Source organism: Mauremys mutica, chromosome 4, assembly GCF_020497125.1.
Source record: "Mauremys mutica isolate MM-2020 ecotype Southern chromosome 4, ASM2049712v1, whole genome shotgun sequence".
Lineage (NCBI taxonomy): Eukaryota > Metazoa > Chordata > Testudines > Geoemydidae > Mauremys > Mauremys mutica.
The window spans coordinates 154090981-154114005 of record NC_059075.1 but is presented as its reverse complement, the minus strand read 5'-3'; the positions used below and the strand labels follow the sequence as shown (position 1 = coordinate 154114005).

At 53.9% G+C, this 23025-nt stretch overlaps 1 protein-coding gene across 1 annotated transcript in view; it reads left to right on the top strand.

The window, feature by feature from the left end:
• The window catches only part of LOC123369135 (RING finger protein 112-like), a 31926-nt gene extending 9377 nt beyond the window's left edge, over positions 1-22549 (top strand). The window contains exons 2-12 of the mRNA XM_045014496.1: positions 6677-6895; positions 7271-7408; positions 7754-7858; positions 8343-8393; positions 9467-9523; positions 14240-14326; positions 15321-15450; positions 15604-15734; positions 15941-15994; positions 20879-20953; positions 22022-22549. Coding sequence (XP_044870431.1) covers positions 6677-6895; positions 7271-7408; positions 7754-7858; positions 8343-8393; positions 9467-9523; positions 14240-14326; positions 15321-15450; positions 15604-15734; positions 15941-15994; positions 20879-20953; positions 22022-22549 — 1575 coding nt within the window. The remainder of the gene's footprint in view (positions 1-6676; positions 6896-7270; positions 7409-7753; positions 7859-8342; positions 8394-9466; positions 9524-14239; positions 14327-15320; positions 15451-15603; positions 15735-15940; positions 15995-20878; positions 20954-22021) is intronic.
• Positions 22550-23025: the final 476 nt, after the last annotated feature.

Sequence of the window (23025 nt, the reverse complement as noted above, 5' to 3'; positions counted from 1 at the left end):
CTGCCAATCTGCCGTGGAGGAAAATTCCTTCCCAACCCCAAATATGGCGACCAGTTAAACCCTGAGCATGTGGGCAAGACTCACCAGCCAGCACCCAGGAAAGAATTCTCTGTAGTAACTCAGATCCCATCCCATCTACCATCCCATCACAGGCCATTCGGCATATTTACCGCTAATAATCAAAGATCAATTGCCAAATGAATTGCCTAAATTAGGCTATCCCATCATACCATCCTAGTGTCCAGTTTATATCCATTTGTTCTTGTGTCCACATTGGTCCTAAGCTTAAATAATTCCTCTTCCTCCCTAATATTTATCCCTCTGATATATTTATAGAAAGCAATCATATCCCCCCTCAACCTTCTTTTGGTTAGGCTAAACAAGCCAAGCTCTTTGAGTCTCCTTTCATAAGACAGGTTTTCCATTCCTCAGATCATCCTAGTAGCCCGTCTCTGAACCTGTTCCAGCTTGAATTCATCCTTCTTAAACATGGGAGACCAGAACTGCACACAGGATTCCAGATGAGGCCTCACCAGTGCCTTGTATAACGGTACTAACACCTCCTTATCTTTGCTGGAAATACCTCGCCTGATGCATCCTAAAACTACATTAGCTTTTTTAACGGTCATATCAAATTGGCGGTCATATCACATAGTCATCCTATGATCAACCAATACTCCAAAGTCCTTCTCCTCCTCTGTTACTTCCAACTGATGTGTCCCCAATTTATAACTAAAATTCTTGTTGTTAATCCCTAAATGCATGATCTTGCACTTTTCACTATTAAATTTCATCCTATTACTATTTCTCCAGTTTACAAGGTCATCCAGATCTTCCTGTATGATATTCCAGTCCTTCTCTGTGTTAGCAATACCTCCCAGCTTTGTGTCACCCGCAAACTTTATTAGCACATTCCCACTTTTTGTGCCAAGGTCAGTAATAAAGAGATTCAATAAGATTGGTCCCAAACCTGATCCCTGAGGAACTCCACTAGTAACCTCCTTCCAGCCTGACAGTTCACCTTTCAGTACGACCCGCTGTAGTCTCCCCTTTAACCAGTTACTTATCCACCTTTCAATTTTCATATTGATCCCCATCTTTTCCAATTTAACTAATTCCCCATGTGGAACCGTGTCAAATGCCTTACTGAAATCGAGGTAAATTAGATCCACTGCGTTTCCTTTGTCTAAAAAATCTGTTACCTTCTCAAAGAAGGAGATCAGGATGGTTTGGCATGATCTACCTTTTGTAAAACCATGTTGTAATTTATCCCAGTTACCATTGACCTCAATGTCCTTAACTACTTTCTCCTTCAACATTTTTTCCAAGACCTTGCATACTACAGATGTCAAACTAACAGGCCTATAGTTATTTGGATCACTTTTTTTCCCTTTCTTAAAAATAGGAACTATGTTAGCAATTCTCCAGTCGTACGGTACAACCCCTGAGTACCGATTCATTAAAAATTCTTGCTAATGGGCTTGCAATTTCATGTGCCAGTTCCTTTAATATTCTTGGATGAAGATTATCTGGGCCCTCCGATTTTGTCCCATTAAGCTGTTTGAGTTTGGCTTCTACCTCGGATGTGGTAATATCTACCTCCATATCCTCATTCCCATTTGTCATCCTACCATTATTCCTAAGATCCTCATTAGCCTCATTAAAGACTGAGGCAAAGTGTTTGTTTAGATATTGGGCCATGCCTATATTATCCTTAACTTCCATTCCATCCTCAGTGTTTAGCGGTCCCACTTCTTCTTTCTTTGTTTTCTTCTTATTTATATGGCTATAGAACCTTTTACTATTGGTTTTAATTCCCTTTGCAAGGTCCAACTCTACATGGCTTTTAGCCTTTCTCACTTTATCCCTACATGTTCTGACCTCAATAAGGTAGCTTTCCTTGCTGATCTCGCCCATCTTCCACTCCTTGTAGGCTTTCTGCTTGTTCTTAATCACCTCTCTGAGATGCTTGCTCATCCAGCTTGGTCTACAACTCCTGCCTATTAATTTTTTCCCCTTTCTTGGGATGCAGGCTTCTGATAGTTTCTGCAACTTTGACTTGAAGTAATTCCAGGCCTCCTCCACCTTTAGATCCACAAGTTCTTCAGTCCAATCCACTTCCCTAACTAATTTCCTTAATTCTTTAAAGTTAGCCCGTTTGAAATCAAACACCCTAGTCCCAGATCTATTTTTGTTTATCCTTCCATCTAGTTTGAACTGAATTAGCTCATGATCACTCGAACCAAGGTTGTCCCCTACAACCATTTCTTCTATGAGGTCCTCACTACTCACCAAAACCAAATCTAAAATGGCATCCCCTCTTGTTGGTTCTTCAACTACTTGGTGAAGAAATCCATCAGCTATCACATCCAGAAAAATCTGAGCCCTCTTATTGTTACTAGCACTTGTCCTCCAGTCTATATCTGGGAAGTTAAAGTCTCCCATGATTACACAATTCCCATTAGTGTTTACTTCATTAAAAACATTAAAGAGGTCTCTATCTATCTCCAAATCAGATCCCGGTGGTCTGTAGCACACCCCAAGCACTATCTCAGGGGAGGCTCTAGTAGCTTTCTTTCCCAATGTGATTTTTGCCCAGACAGACTCTGTCTTATCCATTCCATCACTTCTTATTTCTTTACAGTTAACCTCATCATTGATATACAATGCTACTCCATGTTGTCAGATGCTACCAGTGTGGTGCTCTGCTCTGTTCAATGTTGATATCACTCGGCTGCGTGCGTGTGTTCCCTCTGTGTGCTGCCCCAGCTCTTTGAAGATAGATGACACAGCAGACCCCGAGAGAACCCCCAATGATCACAGAGTCTAGTAAGGTACGAAGGCACTTCAGCCAGGTTTATTGTCAAACAATGCACAATGATAGTTCCCTCTAGATTTTACTCTACAGGACATACTACATGTATGTGCCCCCTGGCAATGGACTCAGCTCAGTCAGTGGTGGGACTTTCCACTGCCCCCTCGGGTGGACAAAGACACCGCCCCAGGGATGCATTCTTATACACAGGTACAAACAAGTTACACATCACTCCTGACGTATTGAGGTGCAAACCCTCTACGCAGCAAGGTACAACCCCTCTAAGTGGTAAGGTGCCGCCTCTCACCTTGTACAAGTTGGTTCGAACAAAACAACTCCTCCATCATATTACCCTTTTGGCCTTGTCACTGGGATGGGTCAGACTATTCCTTGTTATCTGTGTGGAGAGTACAAGTATGCGAATGTTCTGATATCTGGGGTCCAGTACCTTTTAGGTATGTCTCTTTCTGCAGCATCAGCCCTTTCCTTGCCAGCTTTTGTGAGCAGGGCCTGCCTCCGGCTCATAGCTTAACTTTGCTTTATGTTAGCAAAGTCTTGACCATTACTTTAGTTCAGGCCTTAGGCCTCATACCAGGCCTCTGATACCAAGGTCTATATCTCAGGACCTCCTCTTACTACACTCCACCACCTTTGCCTTTATCTGTCTTTCCTAAATAGCACAGAGCCTTCAATACCTGTACTCCAGTCATGACTACTATTCCACCATGTTTCTGTTATCCCTATAATATCCGGTTTCACTTCCTGCACCAGTAGCTCTAGTTCCTCCATTTTGTTACCTAGGCTTCTCGCATTAGTGTACAGACAGCTTAATTTTTGCCGTTTGGCTTCATTGACATTCTTTACCCGGTTAGGCCCAGACATTCTACCACCAGTATCACCTATTAGACTGGTATCTACACTACCCTTCCTCCTATCTCCATTCTCCTACCCACGGCTGTATCATCTCTTACTTTGTTTTCTTCCCTCTCAATGTTAAATTCCGGTGTGGAGATCACCTGGACATCTCCCAACCATCTCCCCCAAATTCCTAGTTTAAAGCTCTCTTAATCAGTTGTGCCAGCCTCCATCCTAGAAGTCTATTTCCCTCCTTACTCAGGTGAAGTCCATCCCGAGAGAACAGTCCTCTATCCATGAATGCTTCCCAGGGGCCGTACATCCCAAAGCCCTCCTTATAGCACCACTGCCCGAGCCATCTGTTGGTCGCCATAATCTTTTCACACCTTTGTTGACCTTCTCTAGGAACAGGCAGAATCCCACTGAAAATCACCTGAGCCTCGATTTCCTTAAGCGTCTTCCCCAGTCTGGCATAGTGTCCCTTAATACGTTCCAGCGAGAATCTAGCCGTATTGTTCGTTCCCACATGAAGGACAATCAGCAGATTCTTTCCCGCTCCCGTTAGGATACTTTTCAGCCTCAGGTCCACATCCCGTATCTTAGCACCCGGCAGACAGCACACCCTTCTGTTCTCCGGATCAGCTCTGGTTACAGGCCTGTCTATTCTTCTCAGTAAGGAGTCTCCAATCATGTAGACCTGCCTTTTCCTAGTGACAGTGTGATTCTCCGGTCTATCCCCTGCTCCCACTGGCTGCAAGTCCTCTCGATTCCTATTCGCCCTTGCAATCCTCCGCAACCCATCCCGTATCCTCCTGGGGCTCATATTTGGTGTTGTCTCCATTGACTTTTCCCCTCTTCCTGTAGGACTAGCTTCTCTTCTCTTCTTCCTTGCCCTCTCACCTTCAGTGACCACCTGCTGTGCCCCTTCTTCATTTTCCAATTCTGCAGACCTGTTCCTGAGCTCTATTTCTCCTTCACTGGCCTGTCTTTTCCTCTGCCTGGTTCTCTTAGTCACTTGCTTCCACTGTTCACTTTCCTCACCCAGCAGTCTCCCCTCAGAATTCTTTGGTCCTGCTTCCATCTGCAAGTCTGAGCTTATCCCTTCAGCCTCCTCATGTCTTTGCTCCATCATCTGCTCGGACTCCCTTCTAAACTCTACCAGAATTTCCACCTGCATCTCCAGTCCTCGGATCTTTTCTTCGATCAGCTCTTTTCAGGCGGCACTTCATGCAGACAAAACTCTTTTCTGGTACCCCCTCCAGGATCATGTACATGCCGCAGCTTCCACATCCAGTCATCCTCATTGTGTCTTTCACTGCTGCCTCTGTATCGGTCATAGCCTTCCCACCTAAAACCTGTTAGTCCAGGAAACACAAACCAAAACAAACCCCCAAGAGGCACCAGAACACCGGCAGACCTCAACCCACTCCCTTCACTAGTCTGTTAGTTCCTCTGCCTAGGTCTCTAAGCCTCCCCTGCAAACTCCCACTGAAACTCCCCTGTTTACAGCTCTGTTTGCTGGCTGCTGTGCTGCTGCAGCTGTCTTCCTGGATGCAGACTCCAGAGAGTTTCTACAACTTTGACTTAAAGTAATTCCAAGCTTCCTCCACATCCAGATCCTTGAGATTTGCAGGTCAGATCACTTCCCTTCCTAATTCTCTTAATTTTTTACATTTTGCCCTTTAAAATCCAGGACCCCCAGATGCAGAACTGTTTTGATTTATCCTTCCATTTAATTTAATTTGAATTAGCTCATGGTCACTCAAACCAAGGCTGTTCTCTCCAGCCAGTTCTTCAGTGATGTCCTCGCTACTCACCAATACCAAATCTAAACTGGCGTCACCTCTTGTTGGTTCAGTGACACTTTGGTGAAGAAATCTGTCAGCTCTTACATCCAGGGATATTTGGATCCTACCATTATTAGTAGCACTTCTCCCCCAATCTCTGTCTGGGGAATTAAAGTCTCCCATGATCACACAATTCCCAGTGGTATTTATTTCATTCAAACTATTAAAGGGGTCTCTATTCACAGACAAACTGGACCCTTGGGTCTGTAGCTGACCCCAAGCACTATCCCAGGGGAGCCAATGCTATTCCACCACCTCTGCCTTTGTGTTTTCTTTCCTGTACTCCAGCCAAGGCTGCTACTGCCCCATGGTTCTGTTCTCCCAACAATGTCTGGTTTCCCGGCCTGCACCCGTAGTTCTAGTTCCTGCATTTTGTCACCCGGCTCCTGGCGTTGCTGAGCAGACACCTCACTGCTTCCGCTTGGCTTTGCTCAGATTTCTCACCCGGTTACGTACAGTCCTTTTACTGCCGGTATCGGCCACCTGACTCTCAGTGTCGGTGCTCTTGGCACTAATGTTCCTCTTGTTGTCCATTCTCCTGCCCTCTGTCCTTCCATTCTCCCCTGCTGCGCCCTCTCCCACGTGATTTACCCCCTCCCCCCGCTCAGTGTGAGAATCAGGCCTGGAGATTCCATGAGCATCTCCCAGGGTTCCTAGTTTAATGCCCTTTTCACCAGCTGTGCCAACCTCTATCCTGGAAGTCTGTCTCCCGCCCTACTCAGGTGGCGTCCCTCCCATGAGACCAGTCGTCTCTCTGTGAACATCCCCAAGCCCTCCTCAGCCCCACTGCCTGAGCCACCTGGTGATCATCAGCATCTTGTCCCCCCTTCACTCTCCTCCTCCAGGGACAGGGAGAATCACACTGAAGATCCCCTGAGCCTCCATTTCTTTAAGGGTCTTCCCCATGCAGGTGCAGTCTCCCTTGATGTGTTCCAGCAAGAATCTAGGGGTCTTTCCCCTCCAGAGAGTTCTGGCTCTGATCCAGCCCCAGGGCTGGGGGCCTGGCTGGCTTGGGAAGGTGGGAATGGGGCACAGGGGTCTGATCTTGGGCACTGGCTGGTTCAGGGGATGGGAATGGGGCACAGCGGCTCTGATCCGAGGCACAGGGGACTCACCGTCTTAGGAGTGGGGTCCCAGCTCTGACCCTGCTCTGTCCCAGCAGCAGGGGCCGGGGGCTCAGCCGGAGCCGGGGCGCCCGGTGCAGCTGGTGTGTCTGGACGAGGAAGGGGGCCTGACCCTGGACGAGGAGGCCCTGAGCCGCTGCCTGGAGCAGGGTGGGGTGGGGGACGCCCCCGTCTGCCTGGTCTCCATCATCGGGGAGCAGCGCTTGGGCAAATCCTTCCTGCTGAACTACCTGCTGCGCCGGCTCCGGAGCCTGGTGAGTGTGAACGGGAACAGGAGTGAGCTGGGGTGTGAGCGGCCCCATCCTGCCCCCTGCTGGGGACTCAGAGCTGCACACGTGTCTGTGAGCAGCCCGTCCCCACCGTGTCCAGTTACCTCAGGCCATGGCTGGACACTAATGTGTCTGTCTGGCTGTGTGGAACCAACGCGTCTCTCTGTGTCCAGCCAGCCGTGGGTCTGTTTCTCTGTCAGATTACGAGTGCACCCGTCACCATGGATCCTCCCCGCCCCACACTAGTACAATTAACCCCGTCCCCTCCCAGGGTTTGCAGCTTGGGGTAGGAGGGGGGAACCAGTCACTGACCTCCCCCACCCTGCACTGGCCCCGTCTCTCCATGTTCCTGTCTGGCAGGACGCGAGGGACGGGGCATGGATGGGGCAGGAGGACGAGCTCCTGGAGGGGTTCGAGTGGCGAGCGGACGAGGAGCGAGTCACCCAGGGCGTGTGGGCCTGCAGCCAGCCCTTCTGGGTCCCCACCGAGGGGGGGAAGGTGAGTGGGGGCATTGGGGGTGCACAGGGAAGGGGGAGGAGGCCATGGGGGGGAGAAGGGAAAGGGGAACAGGGTAGAGGGCTGGGAACAGAGGGAATGGGGGAAACAGGGAGGGATGGACAGACGTGGGGAAGGAGGCCCCAGGGGAACCAGTGCAGAGAGAACGGGGGGAATGGAGCAGAGACAGACGTGGGGAGCTAACACTGGGGGACTTCTGGGGCGGGCGAGAACCAGCTGCCAGGTGCCAGGGGGGCGGAGCAGGGGGCGACTCCGGGGGCAGAGGGGCCGTGGGTGGCTGGACGAAGCCGGGAGCTGACCTGGGGCTCTCACTCTTAGCCCCCCCAGGTGGCCGTGCTGCTGGTCGACACCGAGGGCTCCATGGACATTGAAAGGAACAAAGAGACGAGCATCAAACTCTCTGCCATGTCCATGCTGCTCAGCTCCTACCAGGTTGGGGGGTTCCCCTGGGGGCGCTGTGCTGCAGGGAGCGGGGTGCGAGGGCTCAATTAGAGGGCACTCTCCCCTGATTGGCAGTGCTGGCCCCAATGCCCCGTGCGGCTCTAGGGGGCGCTGTGCTGCAGGGAGCAGGGTGAAGGCTCAGCAGGGGGCGCTCTCCCCTGGGGGTCAGGGCTGGTCCCGATGCCCCGTGCGGCACTAGGGGGCGCTGTGCTGCAGGGGTCAGGGCTCAGCAGGGGGCGCTCTCCCCCGGGGGTCAGGACTGGCCCCGATGCCCCGTGCGGCACTAGGGGGCGCTGTGCTGCAGGGGTCAGGGCTCAGCAGGGGGCGCTCTCCCCTGGGGGTCAGGGCTGGCCCCGATGCCCCGTGCAGCACTAGGGGGCGCTGTGCTCGGGGCGGGGGACGTGGCTGGGAAGTGGCCTGGGGCGGCCGTCGCTGCTCGTTGCTGTAGCTCCGTCTGTCTCCTGATTATCTGCAGATACTGAACATTGGCCATCGGGTGAAGGACCCAGATCTCGAGTACCTGGAGGTGAGGCCGGGCAGTGCGACACAGAACGTGGCCAGGCCAGGTTCTCCCGTTAGCCCCACAGGGTTATTATCCCTCCCCATGGGTCCTGTGGGGAAACTGAGGCCCAGAGAGAGAAACCGACTCTCCCACGGTCACGTGGGCCTCTGGACTCAGCACTGTCACCACACGGCCCAGCCTGGCTCTCTGCTCCCAGGTGTCCGGCATTTAGGACCCCTCCTTCCCCTCCAGCCCAGCTCCACCATCAGTGGGAAGCTGCTGGGGCCAGGGCCTGGGGAGGTCGCTCTGCCCCCTGCTCTGCTCCGCTCTCCAGGCTCTGAACCAGCCCCAGCCCCGCCAGGCCGAGCCCCTGGCAGTCGTGCCTTAGTGATGTCACTGCTGCCTGCGGCATACAGCGTGTCCTGTCCCTGCACCGCACCCTGGGGGGATTCTCTGTGCTGGGCACAGATCAGCTTGGGAGGGTTTTATCTGCCCTGGGTTCTATCACTGGCAAAACCCTGGTTCACGCAGAGCTCCGGAGGCCCAGGCAGAGCTCAGGGAAATGCCGCGTGGACGAGATTGTTCCAGGCGTGAGCGGAGCCGTGGTTTGACCCCTGGGGCTGTGCAAAGGAAGTTGGTAGCGTCCATCAGCCTGAGGCAATGGGGTGTTTGTGGAGTGGGACCCCTCGGTAAATGGACACCAAATTTTGATCACTGACCCCCCCCCCCGCTCCCCTCCACCTCTATGGAGCGCCCTGGAGAGAAGGAGAAAGCCCTGAAACCGGACAGAGGAGGGGTGCGCACTGACAGCCCCCCCTCCCCCCCCGGCGCCAGACCCCTGTGCCCCACAGCCTCCCTCCCCGTCCCATACCCGGGTGCAGCCTCTTTCTCTCTGCCCCACTGAAATCCTCTCTGTCCATCTCAGGATTCGTTTCATGCTCGCTGGGCCTCGCTCTCGGCCCTGGGCAGAGGGAGCAGCTCAGATGTGGGGGTGGGGGGTGATCAGGCCCCTTTCTGTTCACAGGCAGGATCACCTCCCCCCCAGACCAAACACCTCCCAGGTCCCTGACTCACCCACCCCTCTTCTCTCTCCACAGATGTTTGTGCAGGTGGCCGAAGTGGTGGGGGAGGCCTACGGACTGGACCCCATTCAGGTGAGACCGCTGTGCCCCCCACCCACCCGCCCTGCCCCAAGTAGGGTGACCAGATCACAAAAGTGAAATATCAGGACACATTGGGCGAGCGGGGGGGGGGAGAGACGATGACGATAAACACAGGTGCACAGCCCCGACCAGAGCCATGAGAGGGGGCACACAGCCCTAGGAAGCTGTGAGAGGGGTTGTACAGCCCCTGCTGCAGCCCACACCACAAGCCACATGGCAAGGACTCATGGCCCCAGCTCCAGCCCCCAGTAGAAGCCATGGGGCCAGGGGCACAGGGTTCCAGCTCCAGCCCCCGGCTGAAGCTGCAGGACAGGGGCACAGAATCCTGGTTGCAAAGTCAGATCCAGTTGCAGGGCAGGGGAGCAAAGGGTCCCGGTTCTAGCTCTGGCTCCAGCAGCAGTCACAGAGGGGAGGCCCCCAGTCCTGCCTTCAGCCCCAGCGTCAGCCACTGACAGCTGAAGCAAACTACATCACACAGGTCTGGAATCAGTGAGTCTAAATTATAGACTTAGTCATAATACATATTTAAACATACAGATTTATTTGTACACTAAACAAACAACAGGGGTAAAGGGCCGGGTTTTTTATTCAGTCAATAAATCAACTTCCCAATTTGCAGACCTCTCAGATATGCCAGAAGTCTAGTACTTCTTGGATGACTTTGCCATAGTCATGACTTGCTTCTGGGCAATCACAAAGCTGTAGAAGTCCTTGCAACTCATCCGGAAATTCATTTTGACAAGGGTTTCACTCCGCGCCAAGTCTATGCTGCTTCGATTCCGGACATCAGTCCATGCACCTTTCATGATTGAAAATACACGCTCTGAGTATGCATTGCTTACGGGTATACTGAGCACGTATGACACCAGCTTTGCCATGTTCAGGAATTCAGTGCTACTGTCCTTGTTTCTCAGCACTTGAGACCAGAGTTCCCCAACTGAATAGTTTCCAGGCTCCAACTTGGAGTTGATGTCTTTGATGATACAGTATTCATCAGAGAGCTGATCAAGATCCACTGTTTTCTGAAGGTTTACAGCTGTCACGGCCGCAGACAGATCCTTGTATTCGAATACCCTATTAACTTTGATGTTCAAGCATTGGGTATTGAACAAGTAGCCAGTCGTTGAAAAATCAAACCATTTCTCCAAATATAGGATCGACACATCGTAAAATTTCATGAAGTCTTTCTGGAGACATGCAGCAGTGACAGGCAGCATCTCAGTTAATGCACTTTCAACTTTGGAGCCAAAGAATATGTCATTTTTCCGTTGCTGAAGTTTAATTCTCAGAGTATTCATTATGGCATACACTTCACATGCTGTCATACTCTCATTTTCCAAACAGAGCACAGTATCATTGAAGATTTTCAGGACATTCTGGAGGAAAAACAGTTGAACCTCAACTTTGCTAGGCCCCTCACCTTGTTCACCATTTTCCCTGTCTGAGAACAGCATCCATAGAAATTTTGGGCACTTCTCACTGCCCAGAGAAACAAAGTAGCACTTAACAGCCTGCCACATATTTACAAGCCTGTTTACAGCTGGGAAAAGACTCAACCAGCGCGTCGGAACATGGTGCAGTAAAGTGGCATACTCCATACCCACAAAGTCAAACATATCCTTCAATGCTGCTACTCTCTTAGCGGAACTGCTGAAATGATTGAACATCTTAATCACCAGAGTCTCAATGTCAACTTGTAGGGTATTGCTAGCATGTTTCACGGCGTTGTGCACAACATGGGCAGGGCAGTTTGCTGGCAAGATATTTTCATTTTGTTTTTTTAAATTCTGGTACACGGATTGTCGCTTTCCATAATTCACGTTTGCATTATCAGCACAGTAGGAAGACACTTTGTTTAGGTCTAGTTTGTGTGTCGCAAGTTTTTCAAGTAATATGGTGCTTATTGCCTCTGCAGTCTCTTCACTTTGCTCATAGAAGTCTAACAGTTTATCTTGGACCCCATGTTCAGGTGTCCAGTATCTCAGTGATAAGGGGAAAGTTTTCACATTGCCCTTGTTAGATGCATCTGTGGCAACTGAGAAATAGGGACCATCTGGTTTGCTGAGGTCTTTTAAAAATTCTGTTGAGAGTGGTGACAGCACATTTTTGATCAATGCCTCCGCTTTAGTCCAGCCACAGCTGACGTGCTTCGCAATCGTTGAATCTGGATACAAGGTAGGCGCCAGTTTAAGTTCACAGTCACATGAGCGATAGGAGTGTTGATGGACTACTGTGTGGTAAACTTGAGTTAGCTCAGTAGCGATAACCTTGTTACTGAAGGATTCATTTGACTTGCTGAAAAAATGTGAGACCAGGGTATTGCTCTTGTGAGTCTGGGTGTTTTGTCCATGATTTTTTGATTCAGCATGATGCTTAACATCAGACTCACCACCATGGCAAATGCTAAATTCCTTCCTGCATGCTTTACAAAAGGCTTTTGTATCACACTCATAGGATTTCCGAATCCAGGTGTAAGTGGCTTCCCATTCTGTCCTGTATCTGCACTGTCTTTTTTGTTTTTTGGTAGTTCGCTCCTCCCTTGCCGTTGCCATTTCAGGTGGGGTTTTCGGCTGAAGACCGTTAGCTAGATAGCTAGCCACTGAAAAGAACTGAGCAGTCTCTGTGCTTCTTACGTGTTATTACGTACTCACTGTAGTTTGTCCTACGGTATGCACTGTGGTTCAGAACTGTAAACTACATATTCCTACTGTAAATTTGTGTTACACCGGAAAACAACCTGAAAAACCAAAATTGCCAGTAGATAACCGATCACAATCGGGTTTAATGGGACATTCCCAATCAACTAATTTTCTATTTCACTACCAAATGTAAAATTTTACCTGAATATCGGGACAAATGATGTCCCGATTGTACATCAAGCAGATGTACACTGCCAGGTGCAATCCCTGCTTGCTAATGTGGGTAAGTGAACTGGGCAGCAGCTTAGCAGTTCTCAGCCCCAGCCTGCCCTGCGTAGAATCAGCATGTGCAGAGGCAGGTGCCTCCTTTCCTTAGCTCTGCCATGAGCAAGGTGGACCGGTCTGCACACACTCTGCTGTGGAGGAGGATGCAGCCTCTGACACTTACCTCAGGGACCTGCCGGCCGTTTCCTGGGAGCCACCTCAAGTAAGCACTGCCGGGACCCACGCCTGCATTCCCTACCCCCGCCTTCAGTTGAGGAGGTGAGCAGCAGGAAGGGCAGGGCCGGCCAGGGGAAATGGGGCATGCATGGCATGGCCAGAGGCACACTGGTCCGGCTGGCTCTGTGCTACCAGCATGCCCCTTCCTGTTGGGGGTGGGCCCATGCTGCTCCACACAGCTCCCCTGCCCAGTGCCCCCTGGATCCATTATGTCTTGCACCCCCTGAACCCACTATGCCCAGAGCTCCCCCACAACAAATGCACAGTGTTGTGCACACCACCACCCTTACCCAGCACCCCCCCCACCCATAGCCCCACCACAGCTGCCCAGCACCCCACACAGAACACCCCCACTTGCTAGTTTCCCAATACATACAGATTTCCCCTCCCTCCCTCCCTCCCTGTGCCCTTCCCCACAGCCCCACCACCACAACTACACAATGCCCCACACAGATCCCCCCTGCCCAGTGACACACACACATCTCCCCCACTTCCCAGCACCCCAACAGGCCCCCACTGCCTAGCACCCCAAAACACACAAACCTCCCCCACTGCCCAGCGCCCTCCACACCCTCACAGCCCAGCATCCCCACACACACCTCCCAGACACTCACCATCACACCCTGCCCCCTTCCCTGGCTGCACTCACCAGCCCTGCTGGGAGGTGTCTGGCTCCTAGGGTGAGAGCGGCAAATGGAGTCTGCAGACTCTCCACGTGCTGCACCCGCTACAAGCACGAGCTCCGTGGCTGTGGCTCCCATTGGCCAGGAAAGGCGCCAATGGGAGCTGCTGGAGCCGCGGAGCGGGGCTTGCAGGCACCAGCAGCATGCAGCGCCCCTCCCTCCCTCGAGGGACCTGCCAAGGAGCAAGGTGAGTCACAGCGGGTGCTTACCTGGAGTGGCTCCCGGGAAGCATCCGGCAGGCAGGTCCCTCTGGCTCCTAGGGTTGCGGGTCAGGTCGGGTCGAGGAGGGAAGGCGGGGCGGGGGCGGGGGCGGGGGAAGAAAGCGGCGCGGTGGAGCTGCCGCCGATCGCGGTCGCGGCTTTTTTTTTTTTTTTTCTTTCTTTTCCCCCTCTCCTGCCGCTTGGGGTGGCAAAACCGTGGAGCTGGCCCTGCTGCTGCCGGCGCCTGCAAGCCCCGCCCCCGCAGCACGCGGCGGAGACCTCCTCGCCTGCCTGGGGCTGCGCTGCAGGCTCCTGCCGGGGGGCACGCGCACCGGGAGCTGCCCCAGGGAGGTGAGCCAGTGGCGCCGGTGGCAGCTTGCAGACGGGTCTAGCCAGACGGTCCCGATATCGGGACAAAGTGCGTCCCGACCGATGTAAGGTCGGGACGCGGGACAAGTCCCCTAAAATCGGGACTGTCCCGATAATATCGGGACGTCTGGTCACCCTAGCCCCAAGTGTCCCCACATTGCACCCCTCCCCCACTCCACAGCATGCTCCTGCCCCATGCACCCCCTGCCCCACTCCCGAGGGGTCGAGGTTTCCCCCAGCAGACACCGTCCTTCTCCCCGTCCCAGCCTCCCCCTACCCCCAGTGACCCCCACTCCCCTCCTGTCTCCCCTGCAGCATCTAGACCTGCTGGTGCGGGATTCGAGCATCCCCGGGGTCCTCAGAGCCCAGGGTGGGGAGCAGCATCTGAGACGCTGCAGACAGGTGAGTGTGGGGCTTGGGGGTGGGGAATGGGACCAGGGGCAGTCCCTCTGGGGGGCGCCAGCTGCGATCCAGACCCAGTGTTGGGGACTGGCTGGCTCAGGGGATGGGGAATGGGACACGGGGCCTTTCCCCTCTAGGGGGCTGGTCGCCCCACCCTTTATAAAGGTTGCCTGACAAATCCCATTACAAGACCCCTTTAAAGTTGCTTGTAACTTTGCCAAACTTCAAATGCTTGGGATGAAATTTTCCAGGCTTGTTCGCTGCCTCCGGCTGCATTCCTGCTTCCCCCAGCTGTTTCTGAGAATGAGGCTAAAAAAAACCACCTTGTTTGGCAATATTGAAAGAAAATTCTGATGTTCCTTTTTTTTAACATCCCGAGCCCCCGCGGGCCCCGGCCCTCCCTGCTTCGCAGTAAGGACTGTGCATTTGGCGGGGGGGGGGGGGTGGCCAGTGTGTCAGAGAGATGCCAGGGTCCGTCCACACTGACCACGCCCCAGCCCCTCACAGCTCCACCTGCTGCCCAGACTGAGCATGCGCCGTCCCCACAGAGCGACCCAGCGCGCTCCAGCCTGGGGAGACAGAGGCAAAGCTGGACTTTCCCTGCAAGTGCTGCTCCAGGCCGGGCCCCAGCCCTGAGAGGGGACCTCCTGCCTCTCCCAGCTCTCAGTGAGCCCAGGTGGGGCGGAGAAGGAAGCTGCTTGATTGCAGTGTGGAGAGGAGAAAAGCCAGGCCAGGGGGAGGGAAAGGAGCAGGGTGGGACAAGGCGTCTGGATAGACTGGGAACGGGGTGGGGAGGGCAGGGGGAGACTGAGACCTGGGACTCACTCCTGTCTCCTCCTGCCGCCATCCTCTGCCTCGTTCACTGCTCCCCTTCCAACACCTACCACAAACCAGGCCGGGCCCCTCCAGACCCTCTCTGACTGCCCAGCCGGTCTGGCTGGTGTTAACCCAGGTGTTTGTGTGTCAATGTAACGATTCCCCCTGGCTCCGGCAGAAGCTGGCGGCGACGTCCCCCTGCAAACACCCCAAGGCCCTGGAAGTGCTGAGCAGAAACAGCAGCCGCTGTTACCTGATGCCCTCTCCTGGCGAGCGGATCACGATGGGGAGCGAGGGAACCCTGAGAGGTAACGGACCCGGGAGAGCAGCTCTGAGCCCCTGCCATGTGCAGAACAATGTGACTGGGGCACTGATCATGCCTGTGCGTGGAAGGTAGAGAGAAGGGGGATCAGACAGGCCCTGTATTCCCTCCCCATCATCCGTCTCTCTCCCCTCTGCAGACATGAGTGCAAATTTCCGGGAGAGCCTGAGGGACTATGTCACCGCCCTGGTGAGCTCGGCCGCCCAACACGTCCGGAGGGACCGGCAGGGGGAGCTGCTCACCGGGACACAGCTGGCTGCCAAGATAAAGGTGGGGACCAGCCAGCTGTGCTGGAGGGAGCAGGAAGGGGATGCTCTCTCCTTGCAGTCAGTGATGACCCCAATACCCCCAATTCCCCAGCTGCCCCACCCCAGAGGTGGCTGCATCTCAGCACCAGGCGAGCCCTCCCCATGTTCACAGCCTTTCTAAGCCCTGTGGAGTCTGTGACGTGATGGTTTATTTTGGTTCCTTTGCAGAATTTATCTGATGTGATGAAGAAACATCGCTCTGGGTTCTCCTCTCCCTGTCAGGTACTGTCTCTGTCTCTGACCTGATCATGGAGTGTCTCCCCTCATCCGTCCATACCAGCGCTGGGGCAATGTTGGGAACTGGGTCCAGGCTGCTGGAGGTGACTGGGAAGAGTCTGGGTGAAATCTTATTTTCTTGGACTCCAGGGTAGAAGAATTTCACTAGCCTGCAGGGCAGCTGGTGCTAGAGTGTTCATCCCGCCTACAGACACGTCTCCAATCCTTGAGACCCATAGCCCCAAATCCTGTTTATCCCCAGGCAACTCCTGTTGCTGTGTAAATCAGAGGAGTTTTTAAGAGCAGGTCTGAAAATGAGGGTTTGTTTCCTGCAAAACCTCCAAATATCTCTTGTGTGATGTAACGGGACTCACCCCTGCGGCGCCTCCTGCTGGTTCATAGGAATTAGCTGTTTCCAGCTCCGGAGCGCCCTCTGCAGGCCGGTGTCCCGCTTGCCACTGGCCCCGTGTCCCTCCCCGGTGCCCTTTGCTCAGGGGGTCTGCCCTCTGCAGTACACCGCAGTCTCTGGGTCTCCCGTCCCCAGGGAAACCCCAACCCTCTACCCTCACCTTGCCTCAGTCTATGGCCACTGCCAGTCATCAAGGAGCCCCCGCTCCCTGGGGCAGGCTGCAGTGTGAAAGCCAAAGAGGGGTTGGACCTGCTGCCTTTGCCTAAGCCCTAGGCTGCACCTCTGCAGCCCCAGTGCCTTTTTGTGGGCCCTTAGCAAGGCCGCAGCCTGGGGCTTTGCTAGGCTGGAGCTCCCCAGCTCCCTCTGCCCTGCTCCACCCTAGGTTCCCGCCTCAGCTTCCCAGGCAGCCAGGCCCTTCTCTCTCAAAAGGCTAGAGAGAGTCTCTGTTAGCTCCTGACCCACTGCCCTCTTACAGGGCCAGCTGGGCCCTCACTGAGCTGGCCACAGCTGTGGCTGCTTCCTTAATCAGCCCAGCTTTCCCTGCAGCACCTCTCCCAGGCTGCTTTACCCACTTCAGGCAGGAGCGGGGTAAGCACCCTGCTGCATGTGACAGCTCCTGGGAATTGTAGTTCTTGTGCCTCAGGTTCATAGAATCATAGAATCTCAGGGTTGGAAGAGACCTCAGGAGGTATCTAGTCCAACCCCCTGCTCAAAGCAGGACCAAACCCAACTAAATCATCCCAGCCAAGGCTTTGTCCAGCCTGACCTTAAAAACCTCTAAGGAAGGAGATTCCACCACCTCCCTAGGTAACCCATTCCAGTGCTTCACCACCCTCCTCGTGAAACAGTGTTTCCTAATATCCAACCTAAACCTCCCCCACTGCAACTTGAGACCATTACTCCTTGTTCTGTCATCTGCCACCACCAAGAACAGTCAAGCTCCATCCTCTTTGGAACCCCCTTTCAGGTAGTTGAAAGCAGCTATCAAATCCCCCCTCATTCTTCTCTTCTGCAGACTAAACAAGCCCAGTTTCCTCAGCCGCTCCTCATAAGTCATGTGCTCCAGCCCCCTAATCATTTTTGTTGCCCTCCGCTGGACGCTTTCCAATTTTTCCACATCCTTCTTGTAGTGTGGGGCCCAAAACTGGACACAGTATCCAGATGAGGCCTCACCAATGTTGAATAGAGGGGAATGATCACGTCCCTTGATCTGCTGGCAATGCCCCTACTTATACAGCCCAAAATGCCGTTAGCCTTCTTGGCAACAAGGGCACACTGCTGACTCATATCCAGCTTCTCGTTCACTGTAACCCCTAGGTCCTTTTCTGCAAAACTGCTGCCTAGCCATTCGGTCCCTAGTCTGTAACAGTGAATGGGATTCTTCCGTCCTAAGTGCAGGACTCTGCACTTGTCCTTGTTGAACCTCATCATATTTCTTTTGGCCCAATCCTCTAATTTGTCTAGGTCCCTCTGTATCCTATCCCTCCCCTCCAGCGTATCTACCACTCCTCCCAGTTTAGTGTCATCTGCAAACTTGCTAAGGGTGCAGTCCACACCATCCTCCAGATCGTTAATGAAGATATTGAACAAAACTGGCCCAAGGACCAACCCTTGGGGCACGCCACTTGAAACCGGCTGCCAACTAGACATGGAGCCATTGATCACTACCCGTTGAGCCCGACGATCTAGCCAGCTTTCTATCCACCTTATAGTCCAATCGTCCAGCCCATAGTGCTTTAACTTGCTGGCAAGAATACTGTGGGTAACGTATCAAAAGCTTTGCTAAAGTCAAGGACTAATACAGCCACTGCTTTCCCCTCATCCACAGACCCAGTTATCTCATCATAGAAGGCAATTAGGTTAGTCAGGCATGACTTGCCCTTGGTGAATCCATGCTGACTGTTCCCGATCACTTTCCTCTCCTCCAAGTGCTTCAGAATTGATTCCTTGAGGACCTGCTCCATGATTTTTCCAGGGACTGAGGTGAGGCTGACTGGCCTGTAGTTCCCCGGATCCTCCTTCTTCCCTTTTTAAAGCTGGGCACTACATTAGCCTTTTTCCAGTCATCCGGGACCTCCCCTGATCACCATGAGTTTTCAAAGACAATGGCCAATGGCTCTGCAATCACATCCACCAACTCCTTTAGCACCTCGGATGCAGCGCATCCGGCCCCATGGACTTGTGCTCGTCCAGTTTTTCTAAACAGTCCCAAACCACTTCTTTCTCCACAGAGAGCTGGTCACCTTCTCCCCATACCGTGCTGCAGAGTGCAGCTGTCTGGGAGCTGACCTTGTTCGTGAAGACAGAGGCAGAAAAAGCATTGAGTACATTAGCTTTTTCCACATCCTCTGTCACTAGGTTGCCTCCCTCATTCAGTAAGGGGCCCACACTTTCCTTGACTTTCTTCTTGTTGCTAACATACCTGAAGAAACCCTTCTTGTTACTCTTAACATCTCTTACTAGTTGCAACTCTAAGTGTGATTTGGCCTTCCTGATTTCACTCCCGCATGCCTGAGCAATATTTTTATACTCCTCCCTGGTCATTTGTCCAATCTTCCACTTCTTGTAAGCTTCCTTTTTGCATTTAAGATCAGCAAGGATTTCACTGTTAAGCCAAGCTGGTCGCCTGCCATATTTACAATTCTTCCTACACATCAGGATGGTTTGTTCCTGCAACCTCCACAAGGATTCTTTAAAATGCAGCCAGCTCTCCTGGACTCCTTTCCCCCTCATGTTATTCTCCCAGGGGATCCTGCCCATCAGTTCCCTGAGGGAGTCAAAGTCTGCTTTTCTGAAGTCCAGGGTCCGTATTCTGCTGCTCTCCTTTCTTCCTTGTGTCAGGATCCTGAACTCGACCATCTCATGGTCACTGCCTCCCAGGTTCCCATCCACTTTTGCTTCCCCTACTAAATCTTCCTGGTTTGTGAGCAGCAGGTCTAGAAGAGCTCTGCCCCTAGTTGGTTCCTCCAGCACTTGCACCAGGAAATTGTCCCCTACACTTTCCAAAAACTTCCTGAATTGTCTGTGCACTGCTGTATTGCTCTCCCAGCAGATATCAGGGTGATTGAAGTCTCCCATGAGAACCAGGGCCTGCGATCTAGTAACTTCTGTTAGTTGCCGGAAGAAAGCCTCGTCCACCTCATCTCTATTCTCTATTCTCCTCTATGGGTTGGGCACCCGGTTGGACTACACCTCCCATGATGCACTGCAGGTACCCACACCACCACTCCTCTCCCCAGGAGGAGAGTCCCTGCTGCTGCATCATGGGGATTGTAGCTCGGGCTCCTCATCCTCCTCTATGGGTTGGTCTCGCAGCTTGCACTGCACCTCCCATGAGACCAGCCTACAGAGGAGAATGGGAGATTAGGGCAACCAAACTACATCTCCCATCAGGCGCCAGGTATCCTTTCTGGGTGAGGGTGCGGTGCATCATAGCTGTAGGTCAGCATGGGAGGTGTAGTCTGAACTGAGTGCTGGGGGTACAGAGGAGAATCAGGCATCCCATGAACCACATTTCCCACGATGGCCCAGCATCTCCTCTCTTGGTGCATGTATCATGGCCTGGTGCATCATGGGAGGCACATGCAGTGGCAGGGGAAGGGGGCAGGATAAGGTGGATTCAGGGGCTCCGTTCGCTGGCCCCTCTGGGGAGTGGGGCATAACCACAGCACAGCATGCTCCGGTCATGCCCCCAAGCCAGCAGCACAGACCTTTCCACCTGGTGTCACAGGTCCTCTGGGGAGCTGGGAATCGGGCTGGCTGAGCAGAACTTCTGCCCTGGCTCCTTTGGTCTGATCTGCCAGCCGGGCAGCGTCCCAGCAAAGCCCCCTCCGAGCCCTTCAAGTCACAGTTGTGCCACCTTCCCCTGCAGCAAGGCAGGACCCAGCATAGACAGACCCTTCGACATGGTCTGGGAAGTTCCCTTGGGCCTCAGCCTCAGATCACCGGAGGAGAATTGGATGCAGGGAGCTTCTCGGCATGGGGGGAATCGAGCGGCCTAGCTATAGCAGAATCACTACTCCACAATAGCTGCGGAGCAGAGACTATTCCAGAGTCGTTGCGCCTCCACAAGAAGATTTAACCCATCCCCCACCCATAAACGAGAGCTGAGATTCACCTGCCTCCTGGAGATCAATAAAAAAACCTAAATACCACCAGACCCGTGAGAGCCGGTGTCACTGATGCTCTCTTGGGCATTAGCCTCAGGCGGAGCCCGGCTGGGACAGGAGTTTCCAAAACTCCTCGGCTACAGGAATGTGCCGCAGGTGCAAAGTGCAGGTTGGAGCAGGGAAGGGAGCCGAGGCTGGGCTGCCGTGGGCATCAAATTGAAAAGTGGTGCTGCCAGAAGCCCCAAGCGGCTGCCACACTGGCTAACGGTGTCGCTCTGTTACCTGAGGCTGCTGTGGTGGAAGCTGCAGTCGCTAGGTGGAGTCAGGGCCCCATAAACTGCAGCTCACCCCAGCCGTGTCCTCCCTGTGCAGATGGTCATCACCTTCCACAACCAGAGAGTCCTGGACAGAGCCCATGCAGCCCACGCTGATTTTCTGAAGGAGAAGGTGAGTCCGGGGGTGTCGCTGTGCCCCCAGCCCGGGGAACCTCAGGGAAACATCCCAGCCAACCCTGTGGGCTACGGGCTTTGTGGCAGGAGAGGAGACCTCATATCAGCTTTCAGGGGGCTGCGGAGATGGGAGACTCCAACCCCGGCACAGCAGTGGCCCTGATCTCGGTCATGAGGGTGGAAGGAAGTTGCTGTGCTGTAGCCAGAGGAGCCACTGGTGAGATGGGGTTGCACACATGCCCCTTCTAACACCTTGGACCCCCTACTCTCTCCTTCCTCTCCCGCTCGACGCAGGACGGCCTGTCCCAGCACATGGACGACTGTCTGAAGGTGGATCCGGGCGCAATGGCGCAGCAGTTGGCGGCGCAGCACAGATCACTGCTGGAGCGGTGCCGGGAGGAGATGAAGGAGCCGGAGGAGACCCTGCTGACGGCGCTAGAGGCAGAACTGACTCAGGAGGCCAAGACCTTCCTGGAGACCTACAGAAGGCGCTATCGGTGTCACACCAACCAGAGAGTCCTGGACAGAGCCTGCACAGAATACGCTGACTTTATGGAGAAGAAGGTGAATGGGGGGAATGGGAGCCGTGCCTCCCACCAGGGGAACCTCCGAGAACCATCCCGGGCAGGCCCCCAGGCTACGGGCTTTGGGGATGAGGTTGGAGTTCACATTTCCAGCTCCCAGGGTGGCTGAAGAGATCAGAGACTCCAGTCCCAACACTGGGGGGGCCCAACTCAGTTTTGGGGGCTCTGGGCAGCACCTGGCATGATGGCAGCCCTGATCTCCGTCCAGAGAACTGTGCCTCACCCGGCATCATGGGGGCCCAATCTCAGTCATGGGGGGGTGGGAGTGCAGCACTGAGCACAAGTGGGACCCCGATCTCACTAGGGGGATTGGTCTGTGTAGCAGCTGGCACGAAGAGGGGCCCACTTTGAGTTGTGGGATCCGTGCAGTGCCTGGCACGATGGGATCCTGATCTCAGCTGGGGGCCCCGATCTTGGTCAGGGTCTGTGCAGCACTTGCCACATCTAATACTCTTGGCTGTCTCCGCTCGCTGCTACTGCAGGACAGTGACTCCAGGAACCCAGTTAAATGCCTGACGGTGAGGCCGAAAAAGATGGCAGAGCAGCTCGCAGAGCAGCGTGAGCACTTGCTGGGGCAGTGCCGGAAGGACATGCTGCCAAAGGAAGAGGCCCTGGGGACGGAGCTGGAGGTGGAGCTGATGCAGAAGAAAGAGGCCCTGGTGACGGAGCTGGAGGCGGGGCTGATGCAGGAGGCCAAGGCCTTCCTGGAGACCTACAGGAAGCGCTTCAAGAAATTTGCCACTGTGGCAGGTGTGGGCGTGGGGACAGTGGTCCTGGCACCGGTGGGTGGAGTTGCTGCTGCTGGAATTGCCACGGCGGTCGGCGTGGCTGGGGTGTTGGCAGGTGTTGGGGCAGGCACCTTGGCCGGGATTGTCGTGGGCGGGGGTATGGGTGGGGTAGTTGGTGGGAACATCGCCCGGAAGGATATCAACCGGGCCGAGGCCACCGCCAGCCAAGGGGAAGAGGAGGATGGCCCTGAGGATCTGTCTGATACGGCCCCCCTGATCTGAACAGCATCCCCCAATCTGGGGGTGACGGGGCTGTAGCGTGGCCCAGACACGTCATCCACAAACCACCCCAGAGGGGGGCAGCCGTCACCCACAGATTCTAAGAAGGGACATTGGTCCAACCCGCTCTTGAAAACCTCCAATGTCTGTGTGACACCCAGGCCCAGCGGTACCAGCTGGTGGAGGGTTCAGTGCCCTGTGTCAGCAACTCCTAACTGGCCTGACAAACTCGCTGCACCTAACCCACCACTGTTATGTCATGGTATTTAGCCATAAACAGTGTCTTGTAATGCATCAAATGCATCCCAGGAACTCACGGTGTTAATATCATTGTGAAATGTCGGCCCTGTCATGAGGTGAGGAGTTACACGTATATGTACATGTGGAAACCCCGTTTTCAAGTCTGAATCAAGGCAGGGCCACCAGACAAGTTCCTGCCAGACATAGGAGGTACATTTGTCTGTCCACCTTGGCTGATG